The sequence below is a fragment of the Gallinula chloropus genome (assembly GCF_964237585.1).
Source record: "Gallinula chloropus genome assembly, chromosome: Z".
In the NCBI taxonomy this organism is placed as follows: Eukaryota; Metazoa; Chordata; class Aves; order Gruiformes; family Rallidae; genus Gallinula; species Gallinula chloropus.
In genome coordinates this window covers 37,134,407-37,160,133 of record NC_140089.1, presented here as the reverse complement: position 1 = coordinate 37,160,133, position 25,727 = coordinate 37,134,407, and the positions used below count along the sequence as shown (strand labels likewise).

Here is a 25,727-nt window from a genome sequence, read left to right as displayed (position 1 = left end):
AGTATCACTTATTAATAAAAGTGTATATCCAAAGCTCAACCACTTACAATTCTGGTATTAGGTAAAATGTGAGCAGACCCTATTTTCTTCAAAGCTACAGCTATTAGCAGCTGTAACTGCTAGTATTTTAAAAACATGCCTGCACTTGGCATAATTTTTTAAGATGATGCCTTTAAAAATCAGGCTAAAAACAAACAGAAAACTTGAATCTACTATTCTTTTGTAAGAAAGCAAGACTCAACATCACATTTCATTGCTCACTGAAATCTAAGTCTTCAGCTTGGTCTTTAAGCTATCTACTTTTTTCCCTACGTACAACTAGCAGAGCACTGGGTTCATGTCACCTTGCAATGCACTGGTGAGAAGTAAAGTCTCAAATTAGGTGCACAGCTAAGTACCCCTGAGTTTCTGTAGTTTAATCACACTGCCAATCTGCGCTGACCTGAGCTCTTATTGAAGTTAATGCTCACACTTCTGTGCAATCTTCAATGCCAAATTCAAGACCAAATGTGTCTGCAGAGGTAGAGGGGGACTTCTGTGACATTTCTGTAAGAGGGAAATACGCAGCATACAAACATCTACAGGTCAGAGTAAAACTACAGAAAAATTCAAACCCCCTGAACTCCTGTTTAATTTTAGAGACTAAATCTTCTGTCAGCTCCTCCTGCATTTACACTGCCTAACTGCACTGATGCAGTTACCCAGCTGCAAACATTTTACATTGGTCTCCCGTTGTAATTGGGAAAGCAGCCACATGCTCTGTGATTCAGCGTGATGCACATTTGGACTCCCTGCGTCACATGTGAAGCTGGGAGACACTTATACTCTGAGGACACTCTTGTGGCCCGGTGCAACCACATCAAAATCAGGCTGAGAAGCACACAAGATGGCATGTAGGCATCTTGGACTGGCTTCTTTCGCAAAGAAGGCCTTAAGCCAGAAGTTACAAAAGCAGTGAGTCAAGCACCAGAGGTGACCTCCTGCAGAAACATCATTCCTTGACTTTGGTATTTGGAAAGAGCTTTCATCAAGAGGAATGCTACGTTTAAAATGCAGTGCAAAACAGAGCCAATGAGAGAAGTTAGTGGTCACGTTAGTATTCGAGAGCCTCCACCTTCCTGCTTCCTCTCTCCTCTCCAGAGAGAAGAACGAACAGACTTGCTTCCTCTTTCTGTGCCACCTGAAGTGCTGTGTATCTTGTAAGAAGAAGATAAAATACAACCCTATTCGTTTACCATTGTTTAAATACTGTCCGTGCTGGAATGTAAGTTGAAACTCTGTCCCCGTGTTGCAGACGACTTCATGTGATCTTCACAGGTGCTTTCTTGTGCGCGCAGAGGAGGGTGACGTAGGGAACCCCAATGAACGCCCATCTTTCACTCGGCCAGAACTTTATAACAGGTCCCTGCTCAGGGATCTCAGAGGCAGCATCGAAGTAAGCGAAGCAGACACAGCCCAGGTACGCTGCCAGGCAGATCAAAATGTGCCTGAGAACAGACAGACCCACCCCGCCATGGGAGGGTGGGAAGAAAAAAGTCAGCAATGTGACTTCAGTAAAGCAATACAGTGTGGGTATGTATCACCAGGCTTTAAAAATCAGTTTGTCCTCCACCGCCTCCCCAAGCCTCATGTAGGTTTGCTGTCTGCCCTTTGCATGCAGGGAAAAATTACAGAAGATAAGGAAAACTATAAAATCATAGCTTAGCCTTGGTCTAAACTGGCTGCAGCTTTTTGGCATCTCGGCACCTGACAGATTTCCGTAGAAACGCTGAGATATGGCACCTTGAATAGGAGAACACAATTTGCTGGGTGGCAAAAGAGAAAAGGCAAAGCCCCTCACTGCTGCCCCACTTTCCCCTCAGTTGCCCAGTGTGGAAGTTTAAGCTTTCTCAGTCGCTACTTCAGCTGAGCAGCGCTGTGGGGTTCTGAGTAACCAGCATGCAAAGAACTGAGTTACAATTAACGAACTCAGTGACTGAAGAATCTGGTTGGGCAGAAGGGACTCCTCAGTCTGCCACTCTGGATAGCGTAAGATTTACTCTGGCTCTATAATCTTACCAGTAATTCTATCTAGCACTAACCAGAAATAGCCACCAGGCAGCACAGAAGGCAAATGTGATGAGGACATCCCACATTTTAATCAAACTGTGGAGTTTATCCACAACACTTACCAGACACAGTGCAAATAGGGGAAGTTAAATGAGGACCAGATCTCACAAAATGCTTTGTCACTGATCCAGCAGAAAAGTGCTAGCATCCACCAAAGACCTGAAAAGAGACCCAGTTTGTACACACGCAGGTTTTCACACCTGAGGAGAAGAACACAAATACGTTGTTACAGAACAAAATTTGTTTTGTTATGGTAACTCAGTGCTTTTGGGCTGCAGGTATTTCAGGGCAGGATTCATAGTGCCAGGCACACACCCCTGAACACAGGAACTATATTAAAAATGGCTCTGGTGCAAGGTAGCAGTGAGGTAACAAAACAAACCTTTTAATCAGGAGCTGTGTTTTGAGTGTTGCCTTAAACACCAACGTGCAAACTGTGGGCAAACATCCAAGCACTGCGGTATCCAGGGAGCAGTATCTAGGACAACTAGCGATTAGCTGCACAAACGTCTGGTAACAACCAGCCACGCAGCAAGTGCTCAGATTTGTTCCTCTTTGTCACTACATAAAGACTGGTAACAAAGGACTTGGACGAGGCTTGTTTTAATCGGTGAGTTGATTTCTGACAAGCCCCCTCCAAGTTAGAGTAGTACAGCTGTTAACCAGAGAGCTTCTAAGGCAGGAGCCTCTTCCCTAAGGCCCCAACAAATCAGGGTTTGGTAGATGGTGTAGGCATCCACATCTCAGAGAGGATTCCTCACGCTGGCCAAGCTTCCACTCTCTTCCTCTGACTTGTGCATAGAGACACACACCAGAGGGAAGAGAGCACAAAACATTTGCTGTGATCAAGCATGCAGTGTGGTCTGCAACTGACCGTCACTGAATACTTACTTGCAGAGCATTACCTGTGTTGCAGGTTTACTCAAAAGCTGGGTGTTTTTTTCCCCCCTAAATGGTATCTTTTTCTTTTCCACATCTTGGAATTATCCTAACAAACTGCGCAGCATTGCACAGAAGAGTAAAATTAGGAATCAATCAATCAGTTCCCAAAATGCTATTAAAGTCAGTAATTTGCTGCCCACCTACGCTTCTTATTTTGGGGTTAGGCCTCCTGATGCCAGTAGATGCAGCTCTGCTATTACTGATACATACAAAGCAAAGCTAGCCTGGGACATGACCCAAGGATGGTCAAGGGATGGCATGGCTCAGCTTCTCTGCTTTCTGTAAAAACAAAGCTATGATTTGGGATTTTACCCCTTGCCTTTTATTTTTTTTTCCTTCTTGTTATTATTATCATTGTGAATTTCCCAGGGATCTGAGAACTGTTCAGTGCTCTTCTACAATTCTTGCTTCAATTAACTGCTCTTCTTAAGCCACTGGCATGACCTCCCAAAGCACTTCCAAACCTACTAATAAGATGACAGAATAATTTAAGTGACATGTTTGGGCTGTATCTCAAGAGTAAACCACTAAGCCAAAACTCTAGCCAATATAACCCGCTGTTTCCAAGCATTTACTGCTTGAAAATTACTACTTTACTACTAGTTGTCTCCGAGGCCACACACAGTCTACAAGCCACAGGCTATCTTGCATTCACTGTCGGGAAGTAACAATGCCAGCCCTGTCCCCACGCTAAAATTTGGCACTATACTGTCCTGCACATGTGAGATGATCTCCAACTACTCAGCTGAAGGAGGATGGGGCAGAAAATGACTCCTGACTCTCTGCAGCAGAATGGCCATTGTTACCAGAGCTTGGCTAAGGGACCTGAGTTAAGCATTTGAAAAAATTAAAAACATATGGAGAGTACTCTGTCCAGAAACACCTTTCTAAATGTACTGCAGGAGCAGCAGTATCACTGGCTCTGGTGTATTGCAAGCTGAAGAATTAGTACAGTCTTCAGTTCCTGCAGTGACTGTGCTTTGGAATGGCTGATGACACACTTGTTGAGGAGATAGGACTGGAAAACTTCCTACCTGCCAGTGCTTTTACCACAATGGGGAGATACAATGCAAATATCACTGGCAAGATACATGGGTCCAACACATTTCTTTTATTCCTCAACAGACATGGGCACTGATCAAGCTACCACTGAAAAGGAACTTGTCATCTGTGGATCTAAAAGAGCTATTAATGCTGCTATGTACAAATAGAATCATAGCAGAGAATGACAGTATCACTGAGGTTGGAAAAAACCCTTAAGATCATCAAATCCAACCATGCATCTAACACTGCCAAGTCAACCACTAAATCGTGACACCTTAGTGACACATCTGCACTCCTTTTAAATACCTCAACCACTTCCCTAGGCAGCCTTCCGCAGTGCTTGACCACTCTTTCAGTAAAGAATATTCTCCTAATATCCACCCTGAACCTCCTCTGCAACAACCTGAGGCCATTTTCTCTCATCCTATCACTTGTTACTCAGCAGAAGAGATCAACACCCATCTCACTATAAAGTCCTTTGAGGCAGTTGTAGAGAGCAATGAGGCCTGCCCTCAGCCTCCTCTTCACCAGGCTAAAAGACACCACTTGCCTCAGTAGCTCCTCACCAGACTCGTGCTGAGACCCTTCACCACTTCTGTTGCCCTTCTCTGGGCATGCTCCAGCGTGTCAGTATCTTTCTTGCTCTGGGGGATCCAAAACTGAATGCAGTACTCAAGGTGCAGGCTCACCAAGGCTGAGTACAAGGGCGCAATCACCTCCCCAGTCCTGCTGGTCACATTATTGCTGATACAAGCTCATCCTGGTTGGGTGGTCTGTAACAGTCTCCCACCACAGCATCTGTCTTGTTGGCCTTCCCCCCAATTCCTACCTGTAAACACTCAACCCTTTTGTCACCATCATCAAGCTCAAGAGAGTCAAAACTACCCCACTGCCTCATCTTCCTTGCCTATCTCTTCCAAAGGGTTTAGAGCACTCCACTTGTGGAAGCAATTCTGCCATCCTGTTTGCTGCCTATGCTGCAGGTACTGGTGTAGATGCACTTCAGTTGGACTTCACTGGTTTTTTGAGGGAAAGCCCTAATTCCTATGAGACTATCCTCAGGCATTCCATGGTTTCTAACATATTAATATCCCTTGCCTCAATCCCTGAAATTGGAAGGACAGAAAACACTGCTTGTGCTCCTGGCCCCTTAACCAGCTGTCCCAAGGGCCTGATGTCTCTCCTGGTTCTTGTTGCCACTTCATAGCCTACCTGCAAAATCAACAATGGATAGTAATCTGAAGGCCATACTAGGGTAGGAAGCTTTCTCTTCACATCTTTTAACCCCCAGGTCCAGCAATGCAGCAGACTTCCATAAGAACTCTGCATACTGGGCCTTCTGTTCCTCTCCCAGTTTGGGAACGCCCCTGTGCACCTTGCCAATGCACTCCACCATGGATCCTGCTGTCCTGGTTTTGGCAGGAATAGAGTTAATCTTCTTTCTGCTGCAGTGCTGCGTTTGGGAATTTGGGTGAGAATAATGTTGATAATACACTGACACTTTCAGTTGTTGCCTAGCAGTCAACAGCAGACTTTTCAGCTTCTCAAACTGCTCTGCCAATGAGAAGGTAGGTGTGACCAAGAAGCTGGAACATGACACAGCCTGGACAGCTGATCCTACCTGATCACAGGGATATTCCACACTATATGACTTCATGTTCCATATATAACTGGTGGGGAGTGGCCTGGGATGTGGGTCAGCTCAGCATCTTTGACTCAGGGTGGTGAGAAATTGTTCATCACTTGTTTTGCATATTACCATCATTATTATATTTTCCCTTTTGTTTTGTCCTATTAAATTGTTTTTATCTCAAGAGGTTTCTACCCCTTTTCCATGTTCACTTTTCTATCCCATTCCACTGATGGGGGGGGTGGGTGGGGGGGTGAGGGAACCACTGTTGTGGTTGTTTCAGCGGCCTGCCAGTTTGACCCACAATGTCTACTCCAGTCTGAAAGACTATTCTGAAAGAAACCTGACCCTACAAACCCTGCATTTCCATCTGCACCTTTTGCCTATACAAGGCACGGTGTTCTCAGTTTCACACAAACAGCAGCTACTTAAATAGCAGAGTTTCTGCAGACACTGGTGTGCCCCAGCCATTTGCTACCCAAGGGACTGGCCTGGTATGCACTTCCAGCAGCTTCATCTTCCAGTGTCATGGCACCCAAGCAAACCAAGCCAGCTTTTTTTCAAACCATGTAAACCGCTGGATGTCAGTTAACTGCTTGATTCATTCTGCCACAGGTATCTCCCTTTACACCCTAAGGGATATTTTAACTAACCTTTTAGTCAAGAGAATAAGGGAACTGTGAACAACCTGTAACAGTGAAGCAGGATTCCCCCACTGCCAGATTTCTAGTAGGAGAATTAAATATGGACACACCTGAATCTAGGGTAAACCTTCCCTGCTCAAGGCTCAGACGTCAGCTGAGCAACAATATATTCTAGCATCTCTCTGCTCATGGACATAGTTACATGCCTGATGACGACTCACTAAATCAGACTACTTTGATTGATGATGCTATAGTCTCACTGGTTTGGACCAAAGGATCCACACCCACTTTCTCCCTGATACAATCCCTCAGGAGAGCTTGGGTTTTATTCTTTCTGGGTTTTTTTTTGTTGGGTTTTTTTTTAATGAAACACATAAAGGGATTTGTTTGGACAGAAATGAGAATAAAGTTTCACAATTTGTCTTTCAAGAACAAGCATGGATTTAACTACCTTTTGCTCTTTAGATCATCTCCCACCCACAACACTTCCTAGCATACACTCTACCCTATCTGCTCTGCATTTAGGAACACAATGCTCTTTTGTGACAGTACTTCCTCATCAAGGATAAATGAGTGGCAGAAAATTCTTATTTGAAAACACAGCAATTCTGATTCACCAAAATTCTGTACAAGATTGACAACAGCCTAGAACAGGAATAACAACATGAAGTTTGGGTCTAACACATCACAAACTTCAGCATGGATCAGAAGAAACTATTCTGGAGGCTTTTCTCCTTCCTTCCTCAAACACTTGTTTCACACATAGATTTCTGTCACATGCTGTCAGAACCTGCATGCCTAGTCCCCTACTGGTTGTGATAACAGGGAATGGTAGAATCACAGGCATTTAAATTAATGCTTATATTACTTTCCCTCCTGCAGAAAGGGATGAGGTGACTCATCCACCCAGAGTAAAAAAGAATGTATTAATTTAAATCACCTATGGATCAGCATAGTTTAAAATAAAACCTTTAATTATTTGGCTTTTACATATAGGAAATCACACTCAAAAAAATCGTAGGTATTACCTCATCCCAATGTACAATTATGAGTGCCATATGTCACTTCAGGTCCCTTTTTAATCACCAATTTAAAAGCACATTTATCTGTGTCCTTGATTGTCTCAAAAAAACCAGAGAGGAGCTCCACACATATTATACGTGAACTTTAAGGAGTTTTAAAAGCAAATATTTATAGGCATACCAATTTCCAGATTTGATGCATTAGTATTTAAACTTACTAGACACTAGCAATTTGTACTTCTATGTTTCACAGGAGCTCATGCCTGGAAAAGTGATAGGTGGAGAGTTCATATAAATTATTCAGTGCCACAACCAGGTATCTCTTTGCCCTGTCAATACTTCCTTGGTGCTTTCATCAAAATTAGACACCTCCATCAACATTATTCAGCTACTGACCTTCTTGCCTACAAGTAACTTGTGTGCTGTTACCCTGACTAGCTTTGACCACAGAAATGAATGCTGCTCAGCAAGATGCCTAATGAGAAAAGACTCATACGGGTCTCTACCAAACAATCTTAGCAGTGGCTTCCACCGTATGAAGAAACAGCAGAACAGGGTAAGGAAGTAAACAGGAAAAGTCTCTGTTCAAACAGAAGCCGTCAGAATGCAGACATTTGGTCCTACTCTTTTTTTTTTTTTGATGGATACTTACAGATACAATATTTAGGAGCCATCAAAAATTGTAAAATCCTTCTCTGACACTGGAGAAGAGGGGGAAAGGATATGTTTGTATGATGGTACTGGTCTTGTCCTTTTACAGTGCATGAAGAGATGCAAAACCAAAAATAGTCTCTGGACAGCTCCAGTATCACTATCATGGTAGGACTCCTTAACGTGTTAAGATCAGTCTCAGGTTCTTTCCTATTTGCATTCTGGTTTTATACTTTTTAAGTCCCTGACTGATACCTATCCTCTACAACCTAGTGAATAACCTTATCTTTGACAGTCTGACTCCATTATATTATCCATGTCAGAGTTTCTTCCACACGTGCCTGGGCCTTGCTCCACATTCTCTCTGCTACCCAGACTGTGATCTCACGATCACCTCTTGCTGATGCAGAGTACAGAGCAGCTACGCTGCCAGTAGAGTGAAACCTTTGCCCTGATGCCACCATAAACAAACAAATTTGAGCTAGACCAGGTTGTAGCAAGAGCTATATCACAAGAACACAGATACCTGACCTAGCACAACGGTCTAGGAAAAAGAAATCTTTGCCAAAAAACGTCCAAGCTGGCAGAGCAGGTTTATACCAGATCTGTGCTTGCATGTAGGAGAAGCATTTCTGGTCTGCTATGACAAGCAATGAAGCCAGACCTAGCGTATCATCATATGGTGGCCTAAGGATCTTAGAAGGCAACACTGCATTCAGAAGAAATGTACTCACCTCTTCAACTCAGCTATAAGCAAAGCTGTGCAGGGAACACCCAAAGTCATTAGTGAGATGTTGTTGATGGCAGGCTTAATGAAAGCAAGGCAAGTAGCAACTCCAGAGAGGACACCCACAGCAGCTTTAAATCGACTCCTGAATAGGGTGGGGGTTTTTTGAGGGGAAAAAAAAAAAAAAGCTTTAAATTAAAATTTTTAATTTCTAAAACCAGAAATTTTAATACTTTAACAAACTCTAGGTGTCTTCAGGAGGTGCAATGACAAGGTACATGCAATTATCTTGCACAGTTCATCAGATACACAAATCTTTGCTGGAGTGTACTTGTTTGAAGCAGCCACACATATGAACACATACTTGTGCACACACACACAGACACACACAACACCAGTTTAAAAATCCAAAGGCTACACTCCAATCTTCCTCCTCCCACTGTAAGTCAGGAACAAGTCCATCTCTGCATACTGCACTATACTTCCCCAAAGCTGTATCCTGCAACCATTCTTCATGCTTTTAACATGGATGTTTAGGGTATTTTGTTACTGTTAATCCCCAAACTTCTACAGTCATGTTACTGTGTGGTTCATTTTCATTTGTACCTTCTAAGCCTTAAAGACACTGAAAACTACAAGGTAATTAACAACATTTCTTTGATGTTATTTTTTTGGATTTCAGTATGGCTTTTGATACTGTGTCTCACAGTATTTTGCTGGACAAAACATCCAGCATACAACTAGACACAGCCATAATGTGTTGGGTGGGCAACTGGCTGAAGGGTCAGGCTCAGATGGTGACAGTAAATGGGGTTACATTTGGCTGGCAGCCATTGATTAGTGGGGTCCCCCAGGGTTCCATTTTAGGTCCAGCTCTTTTTAATATTTTCATAAATAACCTGGATGCAAGACTAGAGGTTGTCTAGTAAATTTGCAGATGACACCAAACTGGTAGGAGTTGTTGACTCCACTGAGGGTAGAGACGCCTTGCAGAGAGACCTGGACAGATCAGAGACCAGCAGCATGAAGTTTAACAAGGGCAAGTGCTGGATTCTGCACCTGGGGAAGGGGCAGCCCTGGCTGCACATCCAGCCTGGGGGGTGAGACGCTGGAGGCCAGACATACTGGAAAGGATTTGGGGGTCTTGATCAACAGCAAGTTAGACATGAGCCAGCAGTGTGCCCAGGCAGCCAGGAGGGCCAGCGGTATCCTGGGGTGCCTCAAGCAGGGCATGACCGGGGTCCAGGGAGGGGATTGTCCTGCTCTGCACTGTGCTGGTGAGGCCTCACCTTGAGTACTGGGTGCAGTTTGGGTGTCACAGTACAAGACAGACACAAAACTATTGGAGAGTGTCCAGGGGAAGGCAGCAAGGATGGGGAAGGGTCTGGAGGGGAAGTCTTACAGGGAGAGGCTGAAGTCCCTTGGTTTGTTCAACCTGGAGAAAAGGAGGCTGAGGGGAGCCCTCATCACAGTCTGTGGCTTCCTGATGAGGGGAAGTGGACAGACAGAGATCTCCTGTCTTTGGGGACTCTCTTCACTGGTAGGACCCAAGGAAACTACATGAATTTGCAAAAGGGGAGGTTTAGGTTAGATGTTAGGAAGAGGCTCTTTACTGAGGTGGTGATTGGGCACTGGTACAGACTCCCCAGGGAAGGGGTCACAGCCTGTCCACAGTGTGGACACTGGGCTCAGTCACAGGCTCCCTGTGTGGAGCCAGAAGTTGGACTTGGTGACCCTTATAGGTCCCTTCCAACTCAGGATATTCTATGATTCTATGATTGATTTATTTTAAGCAAATTCAACAGTAGGTGAGGGATTCACACACTTTAGAAGACTAATTGGTATATTCTTAGCAGCATCAGATCCTACATAGACAGCCTGAAAAATTTAAAATTAAATGCATGTTAACTGTTGTTTAAACTTCAAGTATGAACTTTAAACAAGCCATTTCCAGTCTGTGGCAGGACTATGGCAGACAGATGATTATCACACTGCCCTTCAACTACTGGCCCATAGCATTATAAAACTAGTTGCTGCTGAAGGATGGCTCTCCCATCCTTAATTCTGTGTCTGAAACAGGCTTTCAGTACACTTGTGCAGAACCACTCCCTGGCCACACATGCCACAACCTTAAGCTTCACCTAAGCTCACTCCTTCTGCCATCAGCTTTAAAGTTTTCCTTTCTGATGAAAGGCAACAAGTTACTAAAACAGGAAGTTCTGTACTGATGTGAACACTTTAAGGATTAAACTGGTTATGGTAGGTAGTAACATTGGCAGCACTGAAAATGCAGAGTCTAATGAGAATGAAGTAAGTGAAGACTACAGAAGTGAGCACAGGATAAATATAATATTATTAGCTATGCAAAGCATAACCACCCCCCCCAAAAAAAAATATAAACCAAAACTGGGTTTGGGTTTGTTAGGGTTTAACTTAGCCCAGTGTTTTTATTAATCAGTTGTAACCTGAGAAATTATTAGCTATAACTTTAACACCAAGTTTAATAGAAACAGGAATTCACCCCCAAAATATTGCTATTTCTTTTAAAAAGGGTACAGGTTATCCTCTTGGCCCATACTATGAACCTATCCAGCACACTATCAGATGATGACCTATAATGATCCCTTTACGCTTCTGAGGAATAATTTATATGAAGTAACAGAAACTCTTTGTGACTCTTCTTCATTTGAACTAAATGTCTTTTAAGTCATGTTATTGACCAAAATACCCCAGTAAAACCTGTTTGCTTGTTAAGTTGATGGTGTCCAGTAATAGCACTGTGCTGCAATATGGAGAAGCACTAAATTCACACCAACATGACAAAGCCATTAGACTGCACAGACTGTAGAATGGCCAACCTTCTCTCCCCTCCTTGCATAGCAACTTCTAATCAGGGGCACAAGCCAAGGGAATAAAAGAACAAAACTGCTCAGGCAAAGGTGTCCCCAGAATCAAGAACAACACGCACTTCTAGAGGCAAGTCACTGTAGCCCAAGATCTGAAGTTTAAGAGACCATAAAACCCACCATGAGCAACTCAGGATTTCTGAACAAAATGGGATGAGCTACAAGCAATGGGAAGAGAGAGGAGTGAGAACATAGAGCAGTAGCAGTGGCAAGGCTGGATGATAAGCCAGTGTCATTACATGAAGGTTTAGGTGTTAGTATAAGACGTTTCAGGAAACGTGAAAGTGCACATGTAGGATTACCTGTCATTCCGAAAAACTCTGGGCAAGTATCTCCTAGGGAACCACATGGCAAGAGCACACATCAGGACCCAGAGAATAGCCAGCTCATCCAGCATCTGGCCCAGGAAGCTGAGGGTGGCGTGAAAGTAAACAGAGCCAATTCCTGGAAGAATCAATCAAAAGACATTATGAACAGCCGCAGTACTGTGCAGACCGAAACACAGTGTTCCTGTGCAGAACTTCATAGCAATTGGTGGATACCACTTGCTATATTAAAGGTTTAAAAATAAATAAAAAAGGAGAAAACTTAAAAAAAACCCCACTGATTTTCCTATGAAGGCAATCCAAATCATCAGCACCTCATTTACTATGAAGCAGACACAAGCAGCAACTAAAGATACCATGTCCTACTAGAAAATTGGATCTGTGTGAACAAACATCATGTGGTACAGTTAAATGCAAAACCAATTAAAAAATGAAAGCCAAATGCCACTTCTGAATTTTCTCAACAACAAAAAAGTGGGTAAGACAAAGATGAAAAGCAGCATCTGATTATTACTCCATGATACAGGCTTACAGGTGGAAAGGGTCACACTGCCCCACAGGGCTGATTTTCCTTTTAGAAGTTCCCAGTGCCTCCAGGAATGAAAGAGCTTAAGAATCTCACATCTACAAAATAGCTAAGCCTCAGGGCCTTCTCACTGCAATGCAAAACCTGTTATCCTCTTCAGTTGTGCTGGTCACTTTCAGCTCTCACTCAACAGAGGCAGGAGGATCAACACTGATGCAGACTAACCCCAGACACAGGCACAAGAAGTTATGCAAAGGAAGGATTGGGAAGAGAACAGAACTAAGGCCGAAGTTCCCACCAGCCTCGAACTGCAAAAGGCATTTTCCCTGCAGAAACTATACTGCTTGAGCTTCAAGCAAGTACAAGCAAGCCCCTCTACAGACATCAGGACTGCTTTGTTTGGCAAAAATCAAGCACAAGCAGGAAAAACTGATTTCCTCTTTCAGCTCATGCATGAGCAAGCAGAGACTCACTTACCGACCACAACGAGCAGAGTCCATATCAAATATATTCCGCTGTTGAAGCAGGTTGCGTACTGACGGAACAGGCACATACATATGGGCGGTAACACAAAAAACAAGACGTTGCTTATCTAGGAAAAAAAACAAAACAAAACCAGTTATCACAAGGACAGAAAATAGGCAGCCTTTGAATATTTAAAGACATCTATAAAAAGCATTGTGTCCCCCAGTGAAGCCCAAGCTCTCCAAATTATGGCCTGTGTTTCTGCCGAAGCTGAGCTGTATTTGTAAAGCATCAACTTGTTATGTTTAACATCATTAAGCTAGTAACAGCATAAAAACTTTAAGCAACTTAAATTGTGGCTAGTCACATCTTTAAATTACCTTTCAAGTCTATTCCCAGAGGAATTTTATTGGGAGTCTATGAACACTCAAGACTGTTGCAATTTGGAAAACCTGCAAGAGCCAGCAGCTGAGGAACAGGATGTCCTGGAAGTAATCTATCCTCAATGCCTGTCAAACCTAGCGTGGAAAAAGCACTAGAAGTACTGGCACTAGACAGAGCTAGTCAAGCTATCAGGAGGCCAAGTCACTGAGCAATAGCTATTGTCTGAAAGGTCTGAAATACAAAACTAAGCTAAAAGAGTTAGAACCTTTTTTGCACAGTGTAAAGGGAGCCTGAAGCTGTAAGTCCTTTTACACTTCAATTTTTCTCTTGGCTCTCCACTGCAGAAACAGCTGAGTATGACTGAAAACTAGTTTTAAGAAAGTGAAAAGGCTGATAAATCAGACCGTTGCTAGTGATTTTTGATTTAATATGTAGGAGTTGAACAAAGACATTATTTTCTTGTGCTTATCATCAATCCAAAGCATGATTATCCAGTTAAAGGCTCAAAACACATTACTGGAGATTAACAGGAGCTGTCACTATAGCGGTCACCTGCTTCTGCCTGGAACGAGCCAGCAGTGCTGAAGGCCAGACATGGCACTATACCTGAGCAGTTATACTCTACTGCAGCTTCACAATGAGCAAGGGACAGGATGAGTCTCCCGAGCCTCGGCTTCCTCATGTCTCCCTGCCTAGCCCTAAGGACAAGAGAAAACAATCCCCACCAACATTCCTCTGAAGTGGACATAGAAAACAGATCTGGGACACTAGCACTCCTTTGGGACAGATCCCCCTGTGCAGAGGCTTACAAACTTTTACTGTCATTAATTAAAATCTAGAGGTGCAATGATTCAAGAACATACGAAGAAGGCATCTGTTCAGCTAGTGTTGTCCACCACTCGACACCGACAACACAGCTTACGATGATTAAAGTGGACACATCTCATTTAACATGTGCAAGGCTCATCAAAACATACTCCTACGCTGGCATTCAAAACGGCAGTAATTACAGAAGCAGTGTCTACTTCACGTCTGACACATTCCCTCACGCTAAAGGTACATCCTCACAGACAAGCTGTGTTTCCTTCCGAAGTCTTGGCTTTTGGATTTCATTAAAATACTTAGAAAGAGACATCACCCACGCAGCTATGCAAAAGCCTGCCAACAAGCCAAGCAAAGACGTGCTAATGCGTAGTGCTCCTTGCAGTCAGGCCATGACATCCACCCGGCGTGCTAGGGAAAGGTGCCAGAAAGCCACCTCCTGCTGTACTGCCCTTTCCGAATCAGTGCACCGGTTCAATCAAGTTACCAGCTCCTACGATGTGTTCTGCCATGCAGGAAGCCACCCTCATAAAAAACATGTGAAAAACATGTAGAGGCACCAACAGGTGAACAGAGCCACAGGCCAAACACCTCTTCAGCAGGAATAAAAGGAATCTTCTTACAAAAATCCTTCACCCCACCGAGGTGGCAAATTTTACCTCTGTCATTCACATATTAGGATGGTGGAAGGCTGGCAACAGGGGCATCTGGTAATGTTGGAGTGCAGAAGACTGCACCACGCTAAGAGGCAAGGTAAAGACCAAAGTGTTATTTATAAAATAGTATCCCATTTTAGTCACCTTTAAGAGGCAGATCAATTTGCTTAATCCCTGTAAAATCTACATTCAACCACAGAGCAACTTTCAGTCATAAAAACCCCACCAGCTACGTGCAACAAAGACCACTAGCATCACCCAGACCCAGATGCCAGTGTGCAATGTGCTGACCTGTGCACAGAGAAGGCAGGCTCCCCTTGCCCTGAAACAGGTAGGAAGGATACACAGTGACCGCTGGCAGGGATGATGAAATACAAACAAATCCTCTGAGGACCTGGGGCTCTATGCATTTTAGGGTTTTAGCCATGGTTAGGCCTAAGAGAGGTGTCAAGGGGTAGAGGCAGATGGTTATCAAGTGGCGTGGAAGAAAACCTTTAAAGCTCCACAGCTAGAACTGACCAACGAAGAAAATTAGACCAGGTAATCAATCACATGCTACAAAAATTTGATAAAAAAGTCCTTATTCTGCTTAGGTACAAGATGACAAAGGAAAGACACCTACTCACCATACCTGTAGCAATGCAGGTTTACACTAGCAATTAATTAGACAACAAGGGAGTGGTTCTGCCCTACAGTAGTGCTCCTTGGGCACTCAATTCCCACTCATGCTAAGGTCCTGCATGTAAACGCAAAAAAACCCTTACAGCCTGGAGCTTGGCCATGACTTGTACTCCTTGCAGTGGCCAGCAGGCAGAATTCCTAACATTGTAAAAATTGAAATAACTTTAGTACTGAAATTCTTTTCTATTAAGTTTACAGAAAAAGAAAAAAAAAGTGATAAACCTGTATCTCTTTCATGCAATAGCTCAGATCCATTTCTCATATTTACCACAAAATATAGTCAAATCAGGACTCGGGAACATTATCTGAAACATGTTGCTCAAGTTCTCTTAGTTTCACTGGTAACTAGATCAACACGAGAACTGACCTGCTGGTTTTAACTCTCTGGTATCGGCCTGGCTCCCTACAAGTACCACACCCTCAGATATGCTGCATCTATTAACACCACCTTTCCAAGCAAGCGAGCTACCTATCCATTTGGCTCTGGTTCCAGAAAGTATGCTGTAGGTGCATTTTTTAATTTTTGTTTTACCTAAGACACAATTGGCCTCCATGGTTAGGTAATGTACAATTCAAATGATACAGTTAGAATCATCGCTCCAATGCGAGTCACAGCATCTTCTGTATGTTTCCACCTCCTCCATGGGCTGCAGGTAGGGTCTTGGCCTTTTCCACGGGCTGTGGGGGGACACCTGCTCCACCACGGGTTTCTCCACGGGCTGCAGGGGCACCTTTTTCTCTGGCACCTGGTGCGCCTCCTTCCCCTCTTCCCTGGCCTCGGTGTCTGTATAGCTTCTTACATGTTCTCACTCCCTTCTCTGGGGGCAAAAAGCAGCTGCTTACATTTTTTTCTTCTAAATGTGATTCCCAGAGGTGCTGTGACCGTTGCTGATGGGCTCGGCCTTGGTCAGCAACAACTCCGGCCTTGAGCCGGCTGGTGTTTGCTCTGTGGGCCTGCAGAGAGCTTCTGGCTGCTTCTTGAAGAAGCCACCCCTGCAGCCCCTGCTCCTCCACCAGGACCCAGCCACGCAAAACTACAACAGTAGCCTTCAGTAACAGGCCCTCTTTTGGCTTTATACGATTCTGGACCTTTAATTTCCAACTACTTGATTTTATGGAAGGAATATAGGGCATGGGCCACAGAGGGAATGCCAGAGGCTTGCTCAGATCATGGCCACATAACTTCACTCACATCTGGCCACAGTCCTGACACAGGATGTTTCCTGCAGTCCTAGTCAAGTATCTGGTAGGTCTCCAAGACAGCAGCAGTAGCATTTAACCACCACAGCAACACTTACTCTAGGACCTCTTTGTGAGGAGAAAATAAAAACATACTAAGTAGTTCTCTGTGAGTTCAGAAGGTTTGTATATCCCGAGGGTTTTCTATATCCTGAGTGCTGAGCATGCCACTGACATAACCCTGAAGACATGTGTAGTAAAAAAGATGATGTAGATACGGTATGAGCACTCTCACACTTTTAAGACTATTTGATAGCTTTTTAAAACTTATGTTCATAATGCTGGGGAATAAAAAGGAATAAAAACATTGGCAATTCCTTCTTTAAATGGAAGTTCGGCAAGAAATACGTATTGCATGCACGACTGAATGCAACATGCTGAACTGCAAAGTACTGAATTCACTAGCAACAGAAAAAATTAAGTTACTGTTTTCAGGTGTTTAAACACAAACATTAGCTTATTTGGTAGATACCTCTGTCCAGGGTAATTGTTTCGATTATACAGATGTGTTCAGGAGTAGGGTTACACTGCATCAGGACACATTAATTTATTCATTTCAGAAAAAAAAAAAAAAACCCCAAAAAACCAAAAACCCAACACAAAACCAGAACAAAATAAATGCTACTTTTCTTACAACTGTTATTTTGCATTACAAAGCGTTTTGTGGCCTCTTTACTGAGAGAGTGTAAGACCTGAACACAAAAGTCACATCAGCCTAGCTGGTGTATGCATTCAAAAATTAATCTGACCAATTTGTACAAAACCCTGTTGAGCAGTTTAGCTTTTTAACTAAATCAATTTACATTTACAGATCACAGATGAAGACTGAGTCCCACCAGAACAAATAAACAATTTTTAAAAAACACGATTCAGATAAGCTGCTCAAGTTTTCTGCTTACGTGAATATTGCGTGAGACCTCAACTGCTACTTTGACCTCGGCCATGACAGTTTAAAATGCGGATTAGCAAGGTTTTAATCTACAGCTTAAAGATCCAGATGCCAGATTCAGGTCTGCTTGAAGAGTCAGTCCTTCCTGAGACTTTGAGAGGGTTTCAGTCAGAGTTGGGACTGAGCCATCTTAGAAGGAATAAAATTTACACTCTGCTTAAGGGCAAAATTTCCCTCCTGTCCCAAGAGCAGTCTGGCATTTTGGGGAGACAGTTGCCCATGTCCATCAATCCACCATAAAACACGGTCTTGATTTTCAGAAGTTCCTAATACAGATGTCAAAGCCCTACAACGACTTGTTACTACTGAAGAGAGGCTGAACACAGGACCCTCGAGGCAGCCTCTTTCTTTGGGTGTACCCCTTTCAGTGGGTGTACAGCTCACTGACTTGTACAGAGCTGCTATTGGCTTCAGGGCAATCTTTCTGCTATGCCTCTCTGTTAACCTGTCTGGAATCTCAATAATTCATTCAGGCATACCTGCAGCTCCGAACCACTGCTAATCTGCTCAGTAGTCAGAAATACTCCCATCCCCCTGCATAGCTGGCTCCAAAACACATTTGCTGTCTTCAAGAAACATGTTTATCCTGACCTTTTCCTCCCTTTGTTTTTGGTTCTTGCACAGTGACATCAGACACAAAGACAGTGGACAGTTTCCCCCACACACCCTCAAAGTTCTCCAATGGCACAGACCAGCCACCACCCAGACAACTTTGGCAGCAAACTACAAGAAAAAAGAAGTTAGCAACGTACAGCGAGTGCACAGTGGAATGACTTGCTCTGTATGTGTAGCACCCACCACGATACACACTCCAGTGAACCAAGCCAGGCACCTACTTCGTTATTCCACTGGATGTTAGCAGTCAAATAAATGCTGCTTGAGAGGGAAGGACAGCTCAGACAAGGGTGGAATTTGGGAGAGAAAGAAACCCTAAAAGACGGTTTTGAAATACAAAAGAGGCAAAGCAGAAGCTCCAGGTCCTCATTCGTGCACACACAACCCACTATAGAACAGAAAATAGGGCGTTTGCAGGGTTTGCTCTTGAGCATTTGTTTTTAATGGGAAGGCAAACTACCAGAAAGCTGCACGCGTTATCTCGCTCTGGTGGAACTATTTGTCACTGCAATCCTTTACATCAACAGGATGTAAGGAGCCCTGCTCCCCTTCCAAGATGCACGGTACAGGAAAATCCGAGGCTGGGCCTGTGCTTTCACAAGTAGTCCCCAACAGATGAGACTTAGTGGGATGGCACAAGAGGACTCAGGTAAACCTTAGCTTACTGGAAAGAAGCAGTAATTACATCGGTCCTCTTCCCTCTCCTTCCTTTCTTCAGCTACTTTAAACAGACACCTCTTCTTGTCCCAAAAGAACCCCCAGGAAAGTTTTGCCTTCCTGGAGCCAAATCTGGATGCAACACAGCTTTGCCTCCAAACCCTAAAGTGTTTGTTTGGGTTTTTTTCTTGACCCATCACTGCTTTTCACTCCGTCAAGTGACTGACACCTGTGCAACCGGGTGCGGGATGCGGGCGATCCAGCACCAAAAGTTCCTCTCTCGGCTGCCACACGGCTCGACACGGGCGGAGGAGGAAGCCCGCTCCGCACGACTCACCGCACACCTCACCAGGAGCCCACTCTAAACCTCCCGATTTCACACCTACAACACCAAGCCGCGGCGTTTCCTTTCGTTTGAGGCGAGCCGAGGACTGGGGAGGGAAGAAGCAGGGACGGGGCACTCTGCTATCCCGTGGCAACCCCGTGCGAGACGCGCTTGGGAGGATACGGCAGCGCCCGGGGCTGAGGGGGGACGCCCGCCTGCCGGCTCGCCGCCACACGCTCGCCCACCCGCCGGTCCGCGGCCGGTTCCCCAGTAACAAGAGATCGCCCGGCCGGACCAGGCTGGGCCGCCGGGTCCCCCGCCGGGCTCACGCGTCATCTCCGCCCCCTCCCCCGGCACCGAGGTGGCCGCCGCTCCCGCAACCGACGGGCAACCGCCGCCGCCACGCACCGTGTTGTAGAACTCGGCGATGGCGGGCACGATGGTGTAGTTGTCCTCGCACCAGTCCACCTCCGAGCTGCCGGCCCGCAGCTGGTCCCACCACAGCAGCGCCCCCATGGCGCCTACCCACCCGCCCGCCCGCCCGCCGCTACGGCCCGGCCGCGGCAACGCGCTCTGCCCCACCGGCACCCCGCCCCTCGCTCCGGGCCTGCGCGAGGGGCGGGGCGAGCTCCCCGAGCCGACCCTCGCCCGGCAAGGGTCTGGTCCGCCGGCAGCCAGCGCGTTGCCTTGGGGGCCGGCTGTCTGCTCGGAGGGAGCCCCGCAAACCCGGCGGACGGAGGCGGTCCCTCCTTGTTCCCACAGCGCCTCCCAGGAGACGGCTTCCCCGCGCAAGTGGCTCGCCTGCCTCCTTTGTACGCCTGAAAGGCGCTGGCTCCCACAGCCTGACGGAAACAAACGCCAGGCTCTTGCGCTCCCCTGCACGGCGGGAAGGGGTGGTGGGGGGGGTGTGTGTCTGCGCGTGGGGAGCGCCGCCTGTGCACCGCGGGCTGCGAAGAAACGCGCCCGCCAGCGAGGCAGGCGGCTGGCCACGCGCCGGAGCGCTTCCCGCCGCCCCCCCCGCTCCTCGCCGGCCGGCCCAGCGCCTGAGCCCCGCGCAGCCGGGAGGGGGCAGCCGCTCAGCCCGCACGAACACCGGGCCCTGCCCCCAGAGCGGCGCCTCTCAGTCCCGCTGCCGGTCCCCCCAGCGCCAGGGCCGACTCCTCCCCGCCAGGCGCACTCTGTGACGCTGCCACTCGTCCTTAAGGGAAGGGGCACGTCTTTGCTGGGAGCAGAACCGGAAGGAGCGGGCTTGCTGCCAGGGCCACCCCCCCCCCCCCCCCCAAGCCTGCCACTCCGAGAGGGCGCTTGCCGTGGCGCTCGGGTGGGCCGGCTCGTACGAGCACTGAAGGGGCCCGGGGCTGGCGCCAGCTGCCAGCCTCAGCAGCAACCCACACAGGGCAGGACAGCAGCTGCACCCGCCCGCAGCCCAGGCAAGGACGGGCGGAGCCCACTGCACCTGCCCCGAGGCGCAGCACGCCACCGTCACCCGCCACGCCCCTCGGCGGGCGAAGCTTGGTCCGCCATTGGGCAGCTCCTCTCGCGCGGGTGGTACCGCTCTCGCGAGAGTTGGTGGGCCTATGTGTGGGCTGCGGGCGGAAGTGCGGCCTTTTCCCGTCAAGGCACCGCGAGGGGAAGATGAAGGTGCGGAGTGGTGGCGGGCCGGCGCCCTTTCCGGAAGGGTTCGCTTCTCCCGCGGCAAATGGCCCCGGCTCTGTGTCCGGAGCCGCCGGCGCGGGCCGATGGTCCCTTGTAGCGCGACAGGAGAGCCGCGGCGGGGTGGATGGGAGCGGATTGCTGACGGGGAGATGAGGCTGGCGCCGCCGCACCTCTGCCCTCAGTTGGGCCTCTTTTGTTGCCGGCCCGCGGAGCTTCGGCTTCGGGCGGTGGCCGTTCTCTCTATTAGAAGGCCTATTGCGGCGTGCGGGGCCTGCTCTGCCGGCAGCGGAGGCGGTCAGGGAGGCGCCTTGCGTGCTGTTTCTGGGCCTGCACAGGTCTAGGCCGCGCTCAAGGGGAGATTGCGGTGAGTCGTTCCCGAGGCACTGGGCTTGGCCGGGCCCCCGAATAGCACCTCTGATAGCCGACAGCAAGTGTCCTCGCCTTGGGTTGCTTATGCAAGGTGGGCTGCAGGAGGCTTGCAGAGGAAGAGGGAGCAGGTTTCTGCTGCTCTCACCTTGGCATGGTTGCAGTCTGAAGGTGAGCATGCTCTAGTTACGATAAAGTTAGTATCTTGTGTAATTGGACAAGAAACTTAGCCCATTGTGGCCAAAGGTGGACTTAACTGGTCCAGTGAGCATGGTAGTAACAAGGCTAAATCAGTATTCGTGTGAGCAGATGGGGAATTCCAGCTTTGAAATGCTAATATGAAACCAGTAGATAAGTGGTAGTTTTCTGATAAAATGTCTAATGAAAAGTTCCAACTAAATCTCTCTTCTCCCGTGTTTTTTGTTGTTGTCCCCCCCTTTGTTTTGTTAGCTTAACATTTCTTTCCCAGCCACTGGCTGCCAGAAACTCATTGAAGTGGATGATGAGCGCAAGCTGAGAACATTCTATGAGAAACGGATGGCCACAGAGGTTGCGGCTGATTCTCTTGGTGAGGAGTGGAAGGTAAGTAAAAGCACGTGTCAGAGCTGTGTTCCAAGGAGCTTAAATTACAAAATTTTTCCAGCATGCAGTAGTCGCTCTAAAGGGTTTGTGTAGTGTAGGTTTGGCAGGTGTGTTCAGCTTCGTTTGATGTATATGCTGAATTAGGTGATTAGACTAGCGTGTTCTGCAACACGGACTTATCCAAGGGCTTGTTTTTGTAAGCAGTAGGCTGTGGAGTTTCTTGCTGCTCTTCACAGTAGTTGCTTTGTTCTTAATTTGAATCTGGTTTGGTATTCAGGACAGACTAAATCTGTACCATAAAACTGGTGATCTGTTTTTTACTGAACAAGTTCAAAACTGCCTTCGTGGTGTTTGAACTGCTGCTGGTGCGTGGAAAAAAGCATGTTTGGCCTGGTGGGTGGGCTTGGAGTGGCTGGGTGTTGATACAGACAGCCCAGCTGAGTTTGGGTAGGTTGATCTTCCAGCTGCCCTCACCACAAGGAAGGCAGTAAAAGCTTCACCTTTTACCAGTGTATCCCTACCCCAGACACTCTTGAGCTGTGTCTGGATTTCCAGTTTGTGTTGATAACCAGCTTTGGTAAGGTTTTTAAACAAAACTTTGAATAGATACGAATTTTAATTTCTGATTGTACATTTGAAGGTAAGTAGTTTGAATGCACGTTCTGGTGTGTGGAGGTATTTATCACATCTCTTCAAGTAAGATTCCTTAACTGTTGAGGTAGCCTGGTTGAAGAAGTTGCTTACATCAGCAGCAACAGGGAGCTTTACTGAATCATGGATGGGCACGGTGCTTTGTAGTGGCTCTCCTTGACGTAATGCAGATGTGAACAGCTGTTAGGAAGTGTATTTCTGTGATTTCCTAGGGCTATGTTGTCCGGATCAGCGGTGGCAATGACAAACAAGGCTTCCCAATGAAGCAGGGTGTCCTGACTCACGGACGTGTCCGTCTGCTGCTCAGCAAGGGCCACTCGTGCTATCGCCCCAGGAGAACTGGAGAGAGAAAGCGAAAATCCGTTCGTGGCTGCATTGTTGATGCCAACTTGAGTGTTCTGAACTTGGTCATAGTGAAAAAAGGTAAGGGTCTGGAAGGAGCCTGCATGCCAGTGGTTCTGTGGAACTGTGAACACAGTCATCCTGACTTCAGAGCGTGAGTTGAAATTCACTCCTGAGTGTTACGTGCTTGTAGTGTTAAAACTAGGCACTGAAAGACTTAGTGCTGCTGGTAATCTGATGGGGTTAAATCAGCAGAGTGTAGCTAGGAGTGATGCTGTTGGCAGGTGAACCCCAAGAATTGCCTAGTACTGACTTGAATTTTTACGCATTTTAAACTTAAAGTTTCAGTTCAGTAACAAGGCAGTTGTTAGGTGGATGCAGGATTAACTGACGTGTGAATTTGTTTTCTCAAAGGTGAAAAGGATATTCCTGGGCTGACAGACACAACTGTGCCCCGTCGCCTTGGTCCCAAGAGGGCCAGCAGAATCCGCAAGCTGTTCAACCTGTCAAAGGAGGATGATGTTCGTCAGTATGTTGTGAGGAAGCCTCTGAACAAAGAAGGTAAGAACTAAAACTTTAGAACTCTCTGGGTTTGTGTAATTATCAGCAGAGAGGACCTCAGCCAACTACAGTGAATGAAGCACACTATAGTAGTGGGTCCAGGAGTTGACTGTCCTGGTATTTATGCTTTGTCATCTGTAACTAGGGATAAGAAATGGAGTTTCTTGGTTGCCCTGTTACAGGTTTTTTTACGGTGTTAAATGTTTGATAGAATCTGGAGTAATATTTGCTACTGTTTCTAAGATTAATAAAGTATGGTTGATAAAACAAGGTTAAATGCAAAGTGGAGTAGTTTGGAAACACTTCTGAGGTGGAGGAAAAAAGCAGTATATAGGGAAGATTTCAAGATTTTTGCTCATAGGAGTTTCCAAATGGTGTGGGTTTTTTGTAGGGAACTGTTATCACATGTCTCTTGCCATGTAAGATTGAAATTTTGGGTTCCTTTGCGTTTGATCAGGGAACAGAAAGGCTGAGGATTGTTAGCAGAAGGGAATGATGAAGCTTGGGCACTGTGAAAGCTTGTTGAGTAAGACTGCGATTTTCCACATCATAGGAAGTCTTAACGTCCTTTACAAAATGCTGCCCTAGTGGTGATCAGACTGTTGCTTGCAGCTGCTGTTGTTGGACAGGTTTGAGCAGTGAAATTTCACCAACGAGTGTGGTAGTGTGTTGTGTTAGTGCATTATGGGGCTATGTAGATCTGGGTTTTGGAGACAGACCCCTGTCAAGCCTGCGTACAACTGTTGAATGTTTTAGTACTGAAATGCAAAGGCTCATCCTGAAAGTGAGATGATGAGTTAGTTGACATATTCTTGAAGTGTTTTAAGTCTAGGGGGAAATTCTTTTAAACAGACCTGCTGAAAGGCTAGGAACTTACACACTTCTCACTCCCTGCTTTTTTGTGGATCTTGTTAATGCTGCACCTGACAGTAATTGATCATATTCTCTGCAAAATCTGCCAAGAGGTAAAATGATGTATAAGTTGCTATAATACATAGTACACCAAGTAATGTTACCCTGAGAGTAAGTGGAACTTAAGTTTGCTAGATGAGCCTGAGATGTCTTTGGAAGATGATCTGCCACTGCTGCTTTTACTCGTAATGCTTTTTTTAGGCAAGAAACCCAGAACCAAGGCTCCTAAGATCCAGCGACTGGTGACTCCCCGCGTTCTGCAGCATAAGCGCAGGCGCATTGCTCTGAAGAAGCAGCGCACTCAAAAGAACAAGGAGGAAGCAGCAGAGTATGCGAAGTTGTTGGCCAAGAGAATGAAGGTACGTTTGCTCTTACAGCTCAGCTGTATGGAATGCCTCTTACCCCAAACCCGAGGGATTTGATAAGCTTCACTGTACACTTAGAGCTGCTCTGTACCTAGCTTGTTTAGAATAGGCGTGACTATTGTGAGTGAATATAAACACAGGTGGTCAAATGTCTTTGTGAGCGTTTCTACCCATTTGTGCCAGTTTTAGAATAGTACAAGTTAATCAGACCAGTTAGCTTACCTGACAGCAAATCTTGAAAAAGGCAACTAACCGTTGAAGTTTTGCAGTAGCAATCCTAGTTTAACTGAGTGAGTGGAGAAACAGGATCCAACACCTTGGTGGAAGATAAATTGGCAGGAAGCTGTTTGTATAGAGTTTGCTCTTGCACATAAGCCAGCAATGAGTGCTGAAGCAGTACTGTTGGAATATTTGGCACAGTGCTTTGAGTTTCATGACTTCCAGGCTGAAACTGGTTACAGGCTTGGATACTTGGGGAATTCTTCTAGCCTATGGAGAAGGGAGACTGTTTTGTTTATCTTTAGGAATCCATTCTCCCTGGAAGCTTCCTTCAAGTTGCATTTTCCCTAGCTTGTGGCTTTGTAGATGTTTTGGGTTGGTTGTGTGCAACATTTCAGTCCTCCCTGCTTTGCTTTTCAGGAAGCCAAGGAGAAACGCCAGGAGCAGATCGCGAAGAGGCGCCGGCTTTCTTCATTGAGAGCTTCTACATCTAAGTCTGAGTCGAGTCAGAAGTAAAAGGTGTATGTGATGCTAGAAATAAACCCTTTTTGTGGTTAAGTTGGCGACTTCCCACTGCATATTGTTACTGGCTATCTCCAGCATAGCGTATGCTAACTGCATCATGCAGGCCAAACTGGAACCACAGACCTTGGTTTTGGTGCAGTTAGCTTTTGAGAAATGGCCATGCATATTCCTGTCGTTAGTAGCAGTTTTGGTTTACAATTACTTCTGTGTGCATGCATTATTTTTACT

General features: G+C 46.2%; 2 protein-coding genes across 3 annotated transcripts; one reads left to right on the top strand and one right to left on the bottom strand.

The window, feature by feature from the left end:
* Positions 1-1,300: 1,300 nt before the first annotated feature.
* On the bottom strand, positions 1,301-19,836 carry ACER2 (alkaline ceramidase 2; the record flags this gene model as incomplete). Its single annotated transcript, XM_084278214.1, has 6 exons — positions 1,301-1,487; positions 2,172-2,309; positions 8,777-8,914; positions 11,978-12,119; positions 13,005-13,119; positions 19,729-19,836. The coding sequence occupies 6 exons, from the start codon at positions 19,834-19,836 to the stop codon at positions 1,301-1,303; spliced, it is 828 nt and encodes a 275-aa protein (XP_084134340.1).
* Positions 19,837-20,917: 1,081 nt separating this feature from the next.
* On the top strand, positions 20,918-25,532 carry RPS6 (ribosomal protein S6). Of its 2 annotated transcripts, none has more exons than XM_084278551.1 (6): positions 20,918-20,961; positions 21,793-21,924; positions 22,788-22,998; positions 23,332-23,478; positions 24,592-24,749; positions 25,395-25,532. In XM_084278551.1, the coding sequence occupies exons 1-6, from the start codon at positions 20,956-20,958 to the stop codon at positions 25,488-25,490; spliced, it is 750 nt and encodes a 249-aa protein (XP_084134677.1). In that variant the 5' UTR covers positions 20,918-20,955; the 3' UTR covers positions 25,491-25,532. The 2 variants fall into 2 exon arrangements, with proteins under 2 accessions (XP_084134677.1, XP_084134678.1); XM_084278552.1 differs by having other exon boundaries at positions 24,592-24,753; positions 25,399-25,532.
* Positions 25,533-25,727: the final 195 nt, after the last annotated feature.

Excerpts from the sequence above, each read along its gene's own strand:
- RPS6 (XM_084278551.1), top strand. Across the intron at positions 21,925-22,787 it reads CTCTTGGTGAGGAGTGGAAG|GGCTATGTTGTCCGGATCAG; the intron begins GTAAGTAAAAGC and ends GTGATTTCCTAG. Across the intron at positions 22,999-23,331 it reads CTTGGTCATAGTGAAAAAAG|GTGAAAAGGATATTCCTGGG; the intron begins GTAAGGGTCTGG and ends GTTTTCTCAAAG.